The sequence below is a fragment of the Cynocephalus volans genome, chromosome 8 (assembly GCF_027409185.1).
Source record: "Cynocephalus volans isolate mCynVol1 chromosome 8, mCynVol1.pri, whole genome shotgun sequence".
Classification (NCBI taxonomy): Eukaryota; Metazoa; Chordata; class Mammalia; order Dermoptera; family Cynocephalidae; genus Cynocephalus; species Cynocephalus volans.
Genome location: NC_084467.1, coordinates 45,255,920 through 45,271,820, shown reverse-complemented (window position 1 = coordinate 45,271,820; position 15,901 = coordinate 45,255,920). Strand labels below are relative to the sequence as shown.

At 42.2% G+C, this 15,901-nt stretch overlaps 1 protein-coding gene across 2 annotated transcripts in view; it reads left to right on the top strand.

Moving 5' to 3' along the window:
* The first annotated feature begins 8,700 nt into the window (after positions 1-8,700).
* YIPF1 (Yip1 domain family member 1) overlaps positions 8,701-15,901 on the top strand; it is a 32,445-nt gene continuing 25,244 nt past the window's right edge. The window contains exons 1-6 of one of the 2 annotated variants that reach the window (XM_063106048.1): positions 8,701-8,784; positions 9,026-9,094; positions 9,488-9,567; positions 11,334-11,497; positions 15,135-15,215; positions 15,462-15,549. In XM_063106048.1, the coding sequence (XP_062962118.1) occupies positions 9,537-9,567; positions 11,334-11,497; positions 15,135-15,215; positions 15,462-15,549 (364 nt within the window). In that variant the 5' untranslated portion in view covers positions 8,701-8,784; positions 9,026-9,094; positions 9,488-9,536. The remainder of the gene's footprint in view (positions 8,785-9,025; positions 9,095-9,487; positions 9,568-11,333; positions 11,498-15,134; positions 15,216-15,461; positions 15,550-15,901) is intronic. The other variant, XM_063106049.1, reaches the window with a different exon arrangement.

Genomic DNA, 15,901 nt, shown 5'->3' with positions numbered 1-15,901 from the left:
GTAGACTCCAGATGGACAAAAGACCTACAAATGGAGCTTTTGGATTGATGAACATGTGGATGTGCTGGGAGGTAGTGCCCCAGAGAAGGCATGAAAGCTCCATGCCTCACCCCCAATCCTTGCCCTATGCATCTCTTCATTTGGCTGTTTCTGAGTTTTATCCTTCACAATAAACAAGTAAATGCAAATAAATAGATAAATAAACAAATACCTAAAAATATAAAAAGCAAGACCATAAATTAATAGAAGAAAATAATAGGGAATAACTTTGTTTTTTATATAAAAACATTGGGTTTTTATATAAAGACTGGAAAAGCACAAATCAAAAAGGAAAAAAATGGATGGATTTGACTAAATCAAAATTAAGGATTTCTGTGGGAAAAAAACAACGCGGACATTATAGACAGAGTTAGCCAACGGATACAGATTGGTTTATGATATCTGCAAAGCCAGGATATTAACTACTTGTCATGTTTTGTTCCAAGGCAGAGGAGAATTACATAAATAAGATATTTTAGTTACAGGTATTCTCAGGTCTGACAGAAATTGTGGTGGTGGTCCTGGATGGCTGAGGTTTGGAGAGCACTGAGCTACTGCTAGCCTTCTCCTATAGCCAGTGAGGAGGAAGAGTTAGGGCTTTGGTGAGAGACCTGGGCCTGAACCTAAATGTTTAACCACTGGTACCCTGAAAAAAAAGTATGCATATATACATATTTAATTATGCACATATACATATATAAGTTTATTATAAATTCTACTGATATAAAGGATTTTAGTAAATAATTTACAAATAATAATAAAATATACAATATTCCTTATTGTAAATTCTATACAGTTAATTGATTCTCACAGAACGCCTTCACTGATTTTTGCCAAGTGCTTGTTTCTATAGCCCACCTATGTTTGCAACAGATAAACAAGGATAGTTTGGACATGAATGTTGGTTAATATTTTCCTGTAAGTTAAGGAGTAAGATGAAATTGAACAAACAATTTCATTTGTTCATTCATGATGTGAGCAACTTGTTTTTGGATACTCAAAGAATACTGCCTCAATTTTTTTGTGATAGTCACACTATTACTACTACACATAGAACACTACAGATTTTATATTTAATCTGCATTATTAACATTGTCTCCATCTTGAATCTAGATCAGGGAGGGGTTGGCAAACTGTAGTTTACAGGCCAAATCCGTCCCTCACCTAATTTTGTAAATAAAGTTTAACTGGCACACAGCCTGCCTGTTCATTTACACTTTTGTCTATGTCTGCTTCTGTGCTACAACAGCAGAGTTGAGTAGTTGCAACAGACTGTATGATTCAAAAAGTTGAAAATATTTACGAATCTCAAGGAGAATTTTTAAAAAAGGAAAAAATAAAAATAAATAAAATTAAGAAAAAAAAGAAAATATTTACTAATCGGGTCTTTATAGAAAAAGTTTGCTAGCCTTTATATAGATAATATAACATAACGTTTTTAACATAATGATAAACCAACCCCAGATATGTAGCATTTGCTGATTTCCGTAATGTAAATAATTCCACCATTGCTGATTTTAAGCTACCCTGTGTGACATTACTATGTACATGGAGTTGCAAGAGATGCTTACTTGCACACCATACATGTAAAATGGACATAAGTAACCTCAAGAGCATAGATAATAATAAAATATAAAAAAAATGTATGAAGTGATGTTTTGAATATTATTTATTACCTCTGTTGTTAATATAATTTATTTTAAGTTTGTATTATTTAATTTTAATGACTGGGTTTAATAACTGGCCCATAGAATTCCTGAAAATTTAACAATTGGCTCTCATAAACTGGTTCAAACATGCTCTAGCACAACACTGTCCTGAACTCCATCCAGCTGTATGACCAAGGCCAGTCACTCACCCTCTCCCTACCAAACAGGCCCAAGCCATGCAACAGAATGCAGGCCAAGCTAAGGAAAGAGTCCCAGGCCAGGCTTGTCAACTTCATCTCCCAGGTACCTCTAACTATTGAGTATCTGGTTCTAGCCCATTGCAGTTTTCAAAGTTCTTTGAAATTTCCTGTTTTGTTGTAAAAAATGTATGTGGTTTGCTTACAGATTATCATAACCAAATTTTGGCGGTGGGGGGGGTGGGGACACGTGAATTTTGTGCCCTGTTGATGGAGTTTGGATGTGTTGTCCCCTCCAAAACTCATGTGGAAATTTGATCTCCAATGTGGCGGTGTTGGAAACTGATTGAGTCATGGGGGCGGATCCCTCATGAATGGATTCATGCTCTCCCTGAGGGAGGAGAGGTAGTGAGTGAGTTCTCTCTCTATTAGTTCCCACGAGACCTGATTGTTTAAAGAAGCCTGGCACCTCCTCTCTCTCTCTTTCTCTCTTGCTTCCTCTCGCCGTGTGATCTGTTTGTACCCGCCGGCTGCCAGCCGCTTTCCGCCATGAGTAGAAGCAGCTGGAGGCCCGTGCCAGACGCAGCTGTCCCAGAATCGTAAGCCAAATAAACCTCTTTTCTTCATAAATTACCCAGTCTCAGGTATTTCTGTTAATAGCAACAGAAAACAGACTAATACACCTGCTTGTTGCAGGATGGCTCTGGACTCGCCTGAGCAACTTGTTGCTCAGAAGTATGTCTATTCAAGTTCTCCCTCACCCACACCCTGGGTTCAAACATCCTAAGCCCTTAACACCAGGCACATAAAGAAAGGAAGAGGCCAAAAGTAAATGATTAAAGTGGTTTTTCCAACTGCCCATCCCTCATTTGTGACCCCTGGAGTCAGTAAGACACTCCCACAGTCCCCACAGCCTCCTCCTTGGGATGGGTGTTGCTCGTGACATGGGTCAGCTGTGTGGTCTCCAGCTTTCACTTCCATGGATAGCCAGGGGACTCGGTCAGCATCCCCTAACCAAAGCTCATAATTTTTGGAGTATCCCCTCCACCCCCAGTCCCTGTCCATCAGAGCAAGAAGTGCTCCTCAGCTTCCTCTCTCCCTCCACCTTCCCTCATTCTGTTTAAGTGGGAGTTCTATCTCTCTGACTCATTGTAGCCTCAGAAGGACCCACCTCAGTGTGAGATGTAGGGGAGTCATAATGACCAAGTGTCAATTTAGGAATTGGGGGACTCCTGCTGCTTAGAGATGATGGCAAACCCAGTTGCTAGAGCTGCCTTGGATCCTGGGTGGCCTTCTTTCTTTTGAGCTAGAACCATAGTGCTACTCTCAGGTTCTCATGGCTTCCCAGCCAAATACCTGCCTCCATTATTCCTGTGTGCACCCTTATGCTAAACCTTTGGTTTTTAGTTAACTGAGTGAATTGCCTAGGGAAGAGAAGTAGCAAAGTGCAGAGAAAAAGGGAGTCTCTTTGGGATTTTTTAGTTTTAAAGGCTTATGTAGGTCCTCAGGAGAGTGGACAAGAAGAAGATTCACGAATAAGAGCTAAGCTAGAAAAGACTCCTCAGGCTGGGCAGGGAAGAAGGAATTTGAGTAATAATGACAGTGTAGATGTGGATGTTCTCTTGAAATGGGATCCCCTTGTGTGCCATCTCCCTAGGATAAACCCTAATCTGTGAACCCCAAGAGAAGAGAGGATCTGAGCCTTAATTCCCAGGCAGAGCCCTAAGAGTTCCATCTCAAGGTAGAAAGACCCCGAAGAGAGAAAATGATCAAGTATTTTGTCTAGGGAAGTGGGGCTTAGCACAGCAGAGATTTACCATACTTCAGTGTACTGCATGCTGTGGTTTGAATGGCCCTTCCAAAACTCATGTTTAAACTTTTAGTCCCCAGTGTAACAGTATTAAGAAGGTGGGAAATCTCACTACGGTATTTGAAAGGTGGGGTCTTTAAGAGGTGATTGGATCACGAAGGCTCTGCCCTCAAGAATGAATTAATCCATTCATCCATTAGTGAATGAATGGATTAATAGTTTATCATGGGAGTGAAACTGGTGGCTTTATAAGAAGAAGAGAAACCTGAGCACACTAGCACACTCAGCCCTCTTCCCTTGTGATGCCCTGCACCACCTTGGGACTCTGCAGAAAGTCCCCACCGGCAAAACGGCCTTCATCAGATGTGCCCCCAAGACCTTGGACTTCCCAGCCTCCAGATCTGTAAGAAATAAATTTTGTTTCTTTATAAATTACCCGTTTCAGGCACTCTGTTATAAGTAACAGAAAACTGACTAATACAGTGTGAAAGCAGAGAATGATTCCTAGAAGCTCACCCTGGAAATGGTAGACAGCATTCTTGGGGTTGAAGAGGCTTTGCTGTGGGAATAAGGATATACCCTCAGTGACCTTCCAAATGAAGGGGCCATGGGTGACCCAGGGATGTCAGTGTGGAGAGATGACAGCAAGGACCAAGTGGGCCCCGCCTAAAGCTGTGGCCACCTAAGCCCTTAGGAACTTAGATACAAATCCAAGGAAAGGGGAGGATGCTGAACTGTCTGAGATTAAGTTTCTGTCAAGTTAGCATAATAAAGGCTAGAAAGAGAAATAGACTTGCAGACAGGCCAGGTGTGAAGTTCAGGGGAATGAAGCAGGGAAGGAGAGAGAGCTAAGACAAGACACAGCATCAGCATACCACTTCAGACATTTGAGAGGTTGTGTAAAATGAATCTCAGGACCATCTGTCTGGAGGAAATGTGAGAAACATTTACCCATTGTCCCACAGTCAAAGGTTTGCCCCATGGAATGTTAACTCCCCCACCTTTCCAGGATACACGTGTGGACACAAAGAGGGGTCCAGTGGAGAAGCTCTGAGGTAAGTTACTGAGAGGTAGTCCCTGTGAGAAGCCCACACAGAACTGGTCATGACAGAGCTGACTGGAAGACAAGGCCAAGAAGACCTGAAGTGATGCTTGAGAAGAACCTGATGCAGTCTACATATAGGTTTGTGCCTTGTATAATATTAGCCTCCCCCACTGTATAATATGGACCCTCTGTTTTTGTGATATCAGGATATCCTCACTGCTTCCCTAAGATTGGGAGGAACAAGTCCAATCTCTCAGAGTCCCTTTCAAGGCAGCAGAGGCCAGCCTTAGTCTACAAAGAATTGATGTAAGAGGGTTATTAAAACAAACCATACTCCCTGCTGCTGCAAGGAATGTCAAGGCCAAAGTTAATATTCATCATTTCCCTCCTCTACTACCTGTCCTAGATTTCCCTTGCCCTCAGCCAGCACTTTGGATTGACCTAGACTTTCACTCCTGGGCGATCTGAGCACTTAGATGCCCTTTGAGGCTACAGTTGCTGCAGTTACCCATTTACCACTGTGTTAGTCCGCTTCTGTGGCTTATAACGAAATACCTGGAACTGGGTAATTTAAGAAGAAAACAAAATTTACTGCTTACAGTATCTGACGCTGGGAAGTCCAAAGTCCACCTGGTGGTGGCAACTGATCCAGGGGGCTCACATTGCAAGATGGAAGCAGAGAGACCAGTGAGAGACAGACTCTCCTCTTCTCAAATAAGAGCCCTTTAAGAGGGCACTTAAAGCCCTCAGAACCACGCCCTGACCAACATTTTTAATCCATTCACTATGGCATGGTCCTACAATTCAGTCACTTTCCCAAGTCTCTACCTTTCATTTACCATAATAGGATTTCCCACCCTCTTAACAGTCACAGTGGGGGTCTAAGTTTCTAATATATAAAATTTGGGGGGACACAATTCAAACTTCAATGAGTTTGCGGGGGGACACATAATTCAATCCACTACAACCACCATCACAGGGTGTGGAAATCCCAAGAGATGCTCAGTAAATTCCCGACATAATCCTCCCCAGTGTCTCAACTTAATCAGGGTTGATTATCCCCACCATGTAGCACTCCTTTCTTTACCTGCTGGCACATTGGCATGAGGAGCCAAAATTCTAGGTGGTAGTTACAGCTTCCAACTCAGTGGAACTGTTAGTGGAATGGAAGTGTTCTCTACTCTCCCAACCCTCACCCCCAGGAGCCAAGACCTCTAAGCTAATAGAACTTCAACTTGTGAGGTGGGAAGTACAAATTCCATGAGTGGATTTCACTGGAAGTGAAAGAAAGTGCTACCCCTTGGTTTGCAGATCCAAATATGCTAGGTATTTAGAACAAAGCACCATTGTAAATAATTTATAAACCATTAGTTTAGTGCATGTTCTACATGCTGGAGGACAGTACCCTAATCCCCTTGAGTGTTTTACCCAAGCTGGAGCCTTAGCTGTGCCTGTAACAAGCTATTCCACCATTCCATTAGGCCAGCTACTTCTGGGTGACTGAGTTACATGGTAAGACCAGTGGATCCCATGGTCATGTGTCTCTGCTGCACTTTTTTTTTACAATTAAATTGGTTCCTTGGTCTGAAGCAATGTGGTTAAGGTTATCATGACAGGGTCTCTGAGCAAGAAGGGTTTGCTTTTCTTTGGCAAAATGGGGGGACTACTTTTGCCTCTGTGGGAGATTCAAGGGAATCTGGAAGCAGGGGATGGTCAAGAATCTCAGGCATTTCTTCCTAAGTATCCCCATTCCAGTTCTCAGGTTCCACTCATTTTCTGTCAGGGCCCCAACTTTGATGGAGGAAACGTGTAAAGGCTGTGCCTTCAGTCTTCTTTGAAATTTTGCCACTCTTACAATTAGATCTTGGGCCTAATTTTCAGCCCAGTCTTTCTCAAGCCTGTAGAAGAATAAGAATCTCCTTCAAAGCTGCCATAGAGACTCTCTAGCTTTCACAAAATGCCTTGACAGCTGTTTGTTCTAACCCTATCTTTTTTTTAAGGCTTCCAATGAAGTTAAGAAAAGCCAGTCCATTCCATAATCCTTATAATTATCATTGTCCTCCAGCACGTACTACATATCTGTATGCTAGATACCCCAACACCTTATCTTCTACCTGAACCTCATCCCAATCAACCATAGATAGATGCCTTAGTAATTGTGATGCCACTCTATTCTAGGTGTTATCACATCCCCTACTCCTCCACAACCCCCCCTCACCAGCAATGGGGTTGTTGTTCCCATCTGACTAGTAAGCAGTACAGTTCCAAAGTGCCAACCTGAGATTCTGTCTTCTGGGGCCATTATTGCTACCAACATGCCTTAGTGGGTTCCTCATGAGTATTTTACTGGCAAGTGTGAGTTCAAGGACTAGGAGTGAAGGACAGGGGTTGTAAAGTGGTGAGGAAGGAGAGCCATTGCAAGGATGCATTATCAAATTGGCCACTTCCAAAGGCATTTGGTTTCTTAATCCTGCAAGATAGTTTGAAAGCTATATGAAATGTATGAGGGCGTCTACCTGAAGGGGAAAAGGGAGAAGCATGTATTCATCATCTGTTGACCCCATTGGTCACAGATTTGCCCCATGAGGCATTATCCACTCCCCACCTCTGCACTTTTGGGCACCTGTGTGGGTGCTGAGCAGTTCAAGCAGTCCCATGACCCCATGGCATCAAGAAACCAGCCTTGACACAAAGGTGAGAAGCTTGAAGCATGGGCTTGAGGTGACGCTTACTCAGGTTATACCTGCTGAAGCTGGAAGATTAGTGGTGGTGAAATAAGCAGCAGGTGAGACCAAGACGATCTGAAATAGGGCATAAGAGGTGTGTGATACACTTGCACACCTGAAATGAGGATAATTACCCCAAGCTTGCAGGATTGTCTGAGAATTAGAGATACTGCATGTATGAAAGCCGATCATGACTCCAATTAAAAAAAATTTTTTTTTTCTCTCTCTAGTTATTATTAAACAAATACAATGTCTTTCCAATTGGCCACAAGGGCCCAGTGTGGCGAGGCCAAAGTCACCACAAGGTTCCACCTTGTGTGAGCCATGAATTGGGCTTATGCTGCTCCAGACAGCAAGAACGTCTTCACTCTGCATTAGCCTTTAGTGAGCAATTACTGTGTGCTCGGCCCTGGGCTGGGCACCGGCGACCCAGAGACCGGAATCATTCCTGTTCCTTGCCCTCAGAGCACTCATAGGCTGGCAGAGATGGGTAAACATGCCGTGGTATTGGCAAGCCCAGGTGACTATGGGAGCAAAAGAAGTCCTGGGAGGCGAAGGCAGCCTTCCCGTAGGAGGAGGAAATGGTTCCCAAAGTCTGGAGGGCTGTGTAGGAATTAACCAAGCAAAGGCAAGAGGCAGAGCAAAACGTTTCCACGTCCTCGCAGAGCAACTCTAACATCGTTTGCAGGGGGACACAGAGGTGGTTGAGGCCGATCTCTATCAATCTCCTCCCCCGAGCCCCGCCCCTCCAGGGGCAAAAGCCGAAAATGAAGAAACAAATTACTGCTGGGGTTGCTCATATGAAGAGACATCATTCTGCCCTCGATCACTCATTCACAAACTCAGAATGAAATTGACTCATGCACTCCCGCACTGGTTAAATTTTTATGGCCAAAAGAAACTGGGGGGTTGGTGACAAGCGTGACATTTTTTCTTTTCACAATGGTCTTTCATCACCCTATTTTATATTTCCACAAGAAAAAGGTATAAACAAACAGTAAGAAACTCCCAAACTCTTAAGAGTCCTCTGCGCCCCCTAGAGCGAGGCGACCGCAGCCTGTCTCTTTAAGAACCTGAGGCTCACCCTCCGGAGGAGCGGAGTAGGGAGCGGGCTCTGCGCGCCGCTGCCTGCTGACGTCTCTGGGAGCGTCTTCTCCTGGTGCTGCTGCCCCTTTAAGAAGGCGGGGCTCTGCGGAGGAAGCGGAGCAGTCTCGTCCCCCGGATCTCCGGCTTCCGGCAACTCGGCTAGACCAGAAGCGGCGCGGAACTTCTAAGGCCCGAGCCTTTCCGGGATCGGCTGGACGCCGAACCCCGCGAGGTGAGGTGGCCGGGTCTGCGGGGCCGGTCCGGGGCTGAGGGGGCCCAAGATCTCCTGCCGCTGCGGCCTAGCTCCTCCCCTTAATCCACTGACTCTGCTTCGCGGTGTCCCAGGCTGCAGGGTCTCCAACACTCCAGCACCTACTAATCGCCTGGCCTTGCGCTGAACGCCTTACACGCTCTGTCTCATTTAATGGCCCCACCACTGTGTGAGTAGGTGCCTTTATGAACCCATTTTACAGATGAGGAAACTGAGGCCCCGAGGAGCGCACACACAACAGAGAAGCAGCAGAATCGGCAATCCACCTCAGGTCTGTCTGACCCCAGAGCCTGTGCCCTTAACCACTGGCTAGGCTGAACTGCCTTTGTTCTTCACTGTCCCCATCACTCCTCTCAAACCTCAGTCTCCCCTTCCTCATTCTTCCATCTCCAGGCTGCACCTGGCTCCTAGACATTCACACAGGGAGTGAGATTGGACGGAATCTTTGGACCGCCAGCGTTAGTTTTTTTATAACAGTTTTAATAATATCTGATGCTTAGTGGTTATTTTTGTTTAAACCTAAAAAAGGAGGCAAATGGGTTTAGGTAAAGTCACTGAAAAAGGAGGCAAAGGAAAGCAATACCGTTTCTAATACTGAAACAAGACTTGTTTGCAGATACTCTATTCTGTTATTCTATTAAGTTTACTTATTTTTTCCTTTTAGACCCCTGCAAATTTTTTTCCTCATAATTGGGAGAAGACCCAGTGGCTGAATGGCAACTGTAGATGACTTGCAGTTTGAAGGTACATCATTCGAGTACCTACCTTTATCTTTGAGATCACTATTTCCGCAGTCATAGCAACAGATTTGCATTGCTACGCTGCCTCATGGTAAAAAATATTATGAGAGTACTTCAAAAAGTTAATGGAAAAATAGAATTAAAAGAGAATAAGAGTTTTTTCCACAAACTTTTTTGAAGTACTCTTATATTTCAGACATCTTGTTAAAAGACTGTTGGCCACATTCAGGTTTTTCCTGTTTGTCCAGACTAGCTGTTCTTTTTTGCTAAATAGCCCTTCAGATTGATAACAGGTATCATAAATTTAGTGCAGTGATTACAGAAAATGTTTATAGAGTTCCCACACTAGTTCAACAAACATTTATTTAGCCCTTTCTTTGTACTTAGGACTGTATTAGATAGCAGAGATAAAAAAAAAAAATTAAAGTTGTTTATACGCTGGAGTAGATATAAAAGTATAAAAAGCTAATATTGATGAAATGTGATCAGATCATTCCTTCATTTAATCAATAAGTATCTCATGAGTGTGACTATGAACCAGGCCATTGTTCTAGTTGTCAGAAATAGAAGGGTGAACAATACAGTTTCTTCCATTATGAAGCTCTCAGTCTAGTGAGGGAGACATTCATTTGCTAAATGATCATTTAAATGTGTATCTACAAACTATGAAAATGCTGGAGAAAAAGTTCAGAGAGATATTAGAACTCATAATCCAGATCTTGAACATGGCCAACAGTCTTTTACCAAGATGTCTGAAACGCAGTTAGCAGTATGGGTCAAGGGCCTTAAAAATGGTTTGCACCCTTTGACCTTGTGATCACCTCAATAATTGTTTATCCTAAGGTAGTAACCCCAAAAGCTTTCTCTACACCGACACTCCTGCATATTTGTAATAAAATCTTTACTGATGGAATATTATGCAGCCACATAAGATCATTTTAAAGACTGTTATGAAAATCAGTTTTGCATATAATCCTCAGAAGACAAAGCAGGATACAAAATTGTTTACTATAGTGCTATTACATCTTAGATCAGTACTTAGCACATTGTAGGTATTCAGCAAATAGTTGTTGAACAAATAAATGGTCATCAGTGGCATGAGTCTCACTATGTAAAGAAAAGGAAATGTAGCAAAATGTTAATAGTGTTTGCCTTTATGTGGTGGGACTAACAGTGATTTTTATTCTATGTATTCCACTTTCATTTTTATCCCCATATTTTCTTTTCTTTTTTTTGGTGGCTGGCCTGTATGGGGATCCGAACCCTTGACCTTGGTGTTATATCACCTCACTCTAACTAATTGAGCTAACTGGCCAGCCCCCCATATTTTCTATAGCAATTATATGGACTAATTGGAAAAATAACTTCCATTAAAACGTTTTGAACTTGAATCAAAGAAGAGAAGTTTAGGACTTTATTTAGGTAAAACTCCTAATTCTCTTGAAATTCTTTAAAATAAGTATTATTCTCCCTATTGTACAGATGGGAACACTAATGTTTATAGAGGTTAACTTACTCCGTCTCATGTAGTTAGTAAGTAGCTGAGCCAGAATTAAAATCTGGGTCTGACTCCAAATTCTGTTGTCTTTCTAGTCATCTTTCTACGTGAGACTGATTTCTAGATGAGGTTTTTTTCAGATCCTTTTGCCATTTGTATCAGATAGGCTCTAGAGCAAAGCTGAGGTTGTAACAGCTTGTCTTTAAATTAAAAGTATAGCATTTCTAGTGTGGGTATGATTTCTGAGATCCTTGTGCTCTAATTGGTTTTAGAATTTGGTGATGCAGCCACTTCTCTAGCAACAAACCCAGATGTCACCACAATAAGCATTGAAGATCCTGGTGAAACCCCAAAGCATCATCCAGGACCCCCAAGAAGCCCAGGGAGAGAAGAGGATGATGAGTTACTGGGAAACGATGATTCTGACAAAACTGAGGTTTGAACTTGTCTTTGGAATTTTTTCCCTTTAATTTTTTAAAAGATTGTTCATCCATTTAATCGCTATCTGCTGTGTGCCAGATACAGTGCCAGGCAGTGACAACCCAAAGACAAATGACACATGGCCTCTGCTTTGGTGGGAGAAACAGACCATTATTGTCTGTGGGAAGCCCACTGGTATAAGGGAGCACCAGGTGGTGGGAGCCTAGAGAGGGGTTAGGGAAGGTTTCCTGGAGGCAGTGACACTTGGACCAAGTCTGATGAAGGAGGATAAGGTAGTCAGGGGAGGAAGGTGGGGAAGGGTGATCTAGTCAAGGGGACCAGTTTTGATGCAGTCGCAAAGGCATGAAAGAACATGGTACCAACAGGAATGTCCCCATCTTCACCTAAATTGGAAGCAAAATATAGATGAAGACATATGAGGCTACACTAGTAGGCCAGGACTCAATTCAGTGAGTATGAATTGTATTATGAAAACTATCAGGAGTTACCGAAAGATTCTAAACAATATGGCAGATACATTTAAAGATATTAAACATACGGTGGCCGTGTGGAGAATGAATTGGAGGGAGATGGACTAGAAACCAGAAGAGCAGGTAGGAGACAAATGAAGTGCTCTAGACTGGAAGTGATGAAGACTGAACTAGAGTTGGACACAGATATTTAGGAGTGGGCTTAGTAGGACTTGATGGGAAGGGTTAGGTGAGGTAGAAGGAGGGAGGATTCTCAGATCTTGGTCTCCTCCGTCTGGTTGGATGATAAATAAATCATGTGGATGATTTTGATCACAAAGATATATTTCCGTGTACACAGTTGGTGCGTTTAAGAAAAATGGTATTTCTATTAATATTTTACAAGTTGAATTGTGATTGTAGTGCATTAGAGGAGCACTCAGTTTATAGCAGTAGATACACAGGCTTATTAAAATAGTGGGGTTCTTGGAGACCTGATGCTCTCTGTGGAACTCCATGAGTATCAAAATAAGTATTGAATTTTATGCTAAACTAAATACCGCTAGATACTAAATATTGTGGGAAAATCTCAGACTTAAGAGCCTGAGTTTGAATCCTGGTCCTGCCAATAGTAATAGCTGTGTGGTCTTGGGAAAGGTACCTTAACTTCCCTCAGCCTTGGTTTCCTCATCTGTAATAAGAGAAAATAATATGCTGACTCTTGCTATCATTATCATCACAGTGTCTAGTATGTATTCAGTGTTTAATAGCTGCCAGACACCATTTAAAGATCCTTACTTGCGTCATCTCATTTAATCCTCAAAACACACTATGAACGAGGAGATTCTTATTCTCATTTTATAAATGAGAAACTTGAGGCGTAGAGTTTAAGTAACTTGCCCCAGGACACACAACTGACAGGTAGCAGATGGAACTTTGAACTGAGGCCGTCTGAGTCCAGTGCCTGTGCTCCTCGCCTCTGCACTAGAGTTAATGCATGTTAAGTTTTTATTCAAGTAGTTGGCGCCCTCAGGATCCAGGAGTGATTATTAGTGCATCTGAGTGTGTTAGGATTCTATAGAGAAAGAAAACCGATAGGATTGTATATAGAGGATTGTTTTAAGGAATTGGCTTATGTGATTGTGGAGGCTTGGTGTAATAATCAGTTTTCTGTTACTTATAACAGAATACCCGCACCTGGGTGACTTATAAAGAAACAAAATTTATTTCTTGACATTTTGGAGGCTGGGAAGTCCAAGGTTGAGGCAGTGCATTTGGTAAGGGCCATCTTCCTGATAGGGACTACAGTGTCCTGTGGTGGCACAGGGCATCCCATGATGGGGGAACTAGAGCATCTTAATGTCCTCACTTGCTCCCCTTATAAAGCCACCAGTGCCACTCCTGCAATAACCTGTTTATCCATTAACCCATTAATTGATGAATGGATTAATCCATTCATGAGGGCTCTCTTAAAGGCCAATCACCTCTTAAAGGCCTTACCTTTCAAATACCCTAGTTGGATTTCCCACCCTTTTAAACTATTAAAATAGGGATTAAGCTTCAACATGAGCTTGGGGGACGTTCAAACTATAGCCTTTGGGGGATCCAAAGTCTGATGAGGGAGGTCAGCAGGCTAGATACTTAGAAAAACAGTTGCAGTTCAAAGGCTGTCTGCTGAAGAATTCCCTCTTGCTGGGGTGGGTGGGTGAAGGGTGGCGTTGGCCTTTTGTTCTATGCAGGCTTTCAAATGATTGGCTGAGGCCCACCCACATTATGGAGGGCAATCTGCTTTACTCAAATTCCACCCATTAAAATGTAAATCTCATGCAAAAACACTCTCACAGAAAAATCCAGAATCTTTGACCAATATCTGGACACCATGGCCCAGACAAGTTGACACATAAAATTAACCACCACACTGACCAACAGCAGGCATCAAATTTTAAGAAGAAATGTTTAAGAAGTAAAAATCTTAAAACTGAAAAAATTCTATCCATTATCTTAATTTTGTCTGTGAGTTGGGAAGAGGTTATCAATATTCTATGACAGTGACAGAACTCCTTGGCCTCGTTTATGGAATATGGGTCTCTGGTTTCACTATCTTGTAATATTAGAGTTGCAAATAACCTCTGTTTCAGCCTCCCTCCCAAGATATTACTGCCTTCTGTAGTATATCAGAAAGACAACACTTGAATACCTCCAGGAACGGCCTGTTCACTACCATGTAAGGCAGCTGCTGTCACTGTTGGACTTCGTGAAAATCTTTTCCTCCATAATGAACAAGAAATATCTGCCCATAACATCTACCTTTTTTCTGCACAGCTGCTCAGAGTCCAACTGTGCCTTTTGCTGTATGAATCCTCTTCAGATATTTAAAGATGGCAGTTATGATTCTTGGCATAGGGCAAGTGCTATTGGGACAGGAATGACCCTCTCTCTTCATGTGCCTCTTCTTTTTTTTTTTTTTTTTTTTTAAAGATGACTGGTAAGGGGATCTTAACCCTTGACTTGGTGTTGTCAGCACCACGCTCAGCCAGTGAGCAAACCGGCCATCCCTATATGGGATCCGAACCCGGAGCCTTGGTGTTATCAACACCGCACTCTCCCGAGTGAGCCACGGGCCGGCCCTTCATGTGCCTCTTCTAAATTGGACTTTGTTTTTTTGTCAGAGGAGTAATATTTTTAGTGTTTTTGAGTGAGTCAATATATCAGGTTTTTGGTGGCAATAGTAGGAACGTTCTTGGAGGAGTAGAGGAGGAAAAGAGATTTACACTGACTGCCTTCTGTTATGTGCATGTGTGTTTATATATGTATATATCATTGTACATAATATATATTCTGTATACTATTTAGTCTAATCCTCCCTATAATCCAATGAAGTAGATCTTGTGAGCTGTACGTTTTAGATAAAGGAACTAAGCCTGAGAGGAATCTAGTGATTTGCCAAAGCTCCTCCCAGTGGAGGGGTCAAGATTTGGAGCCTTTCTGTGTGACTTCACTCAGAAAGTGTGCTTGTTTTTATATCAGGCTGAGTTGGGCATTGGCTATTACGGAGTTGGTTGTTGAATGCTTGGTGTTTCATGCACTTTGGTTTTCCATTAGATCAACTCCCTCTCTTTCTCTGTGCAGCTGGAATTAGGAAACTGCTTCTGTGTTCATTATGTTTTATTTTACTTCTGACAGTTACTCGCTGGACAGAAGAAAAGCTCTCCCTTCTGGACGTTTGAATATTATCAAACGTTCTTTGATGTGGACACTCACCAGGTTTGTAAATCAATTTTGCTTTTCCTTTTATATGTAATGGAGACTTGTTTCTTCCATGGTTAAACAATCAAATGATGGGAAAGCCTTTGTGTGCTGGAAATGGTCTTACAAAAGTAAAAGGTTATTAGCATTTGAAAATATTATCATAAAAGCGCTAATGATTGAGTTTCAATCTTGTAGTAGTTGAATTTTTTTAAACTTAAAAAAAAAAATCTTTGGGAGAGTTACTGGCATGTTGTTTTCCAGGTCTTTGACAGAATAAAAGGGTCTCTTTTGCCAATACCCGGAAAAAACTTTGTGAGGCTATATATCCGCAGCAATCCAGATCTCTATGGTATGTGTGGTGCCATTTTCATTCCTTACCGTATTCCTGTTGAACTTGGGTAGGTGTGCGAGTTGCCTGTAAAGTTGAGAATTGCACTGTTAGTTGCAGTTCTGCACAGTTTCATTCGACTCTTCTGAGCCGCAGTCATGACCCTTGCAAAGAAATTTGGGGAAAATGCAATTATGTATTATATGAGTGTTAATGCTGTGATTACAAGTATAGTATTTCCTTCAAAAGTCTTCAAATGACATTAGAAACTTGAGACAAATTAAATCATTTTAACTGAGAGTAGATTGTTGATTTCAATTTATGGAGGATTTGGGTGTTGGGGGGGTGTATGTGGAGAAGTATTCTCATGTTT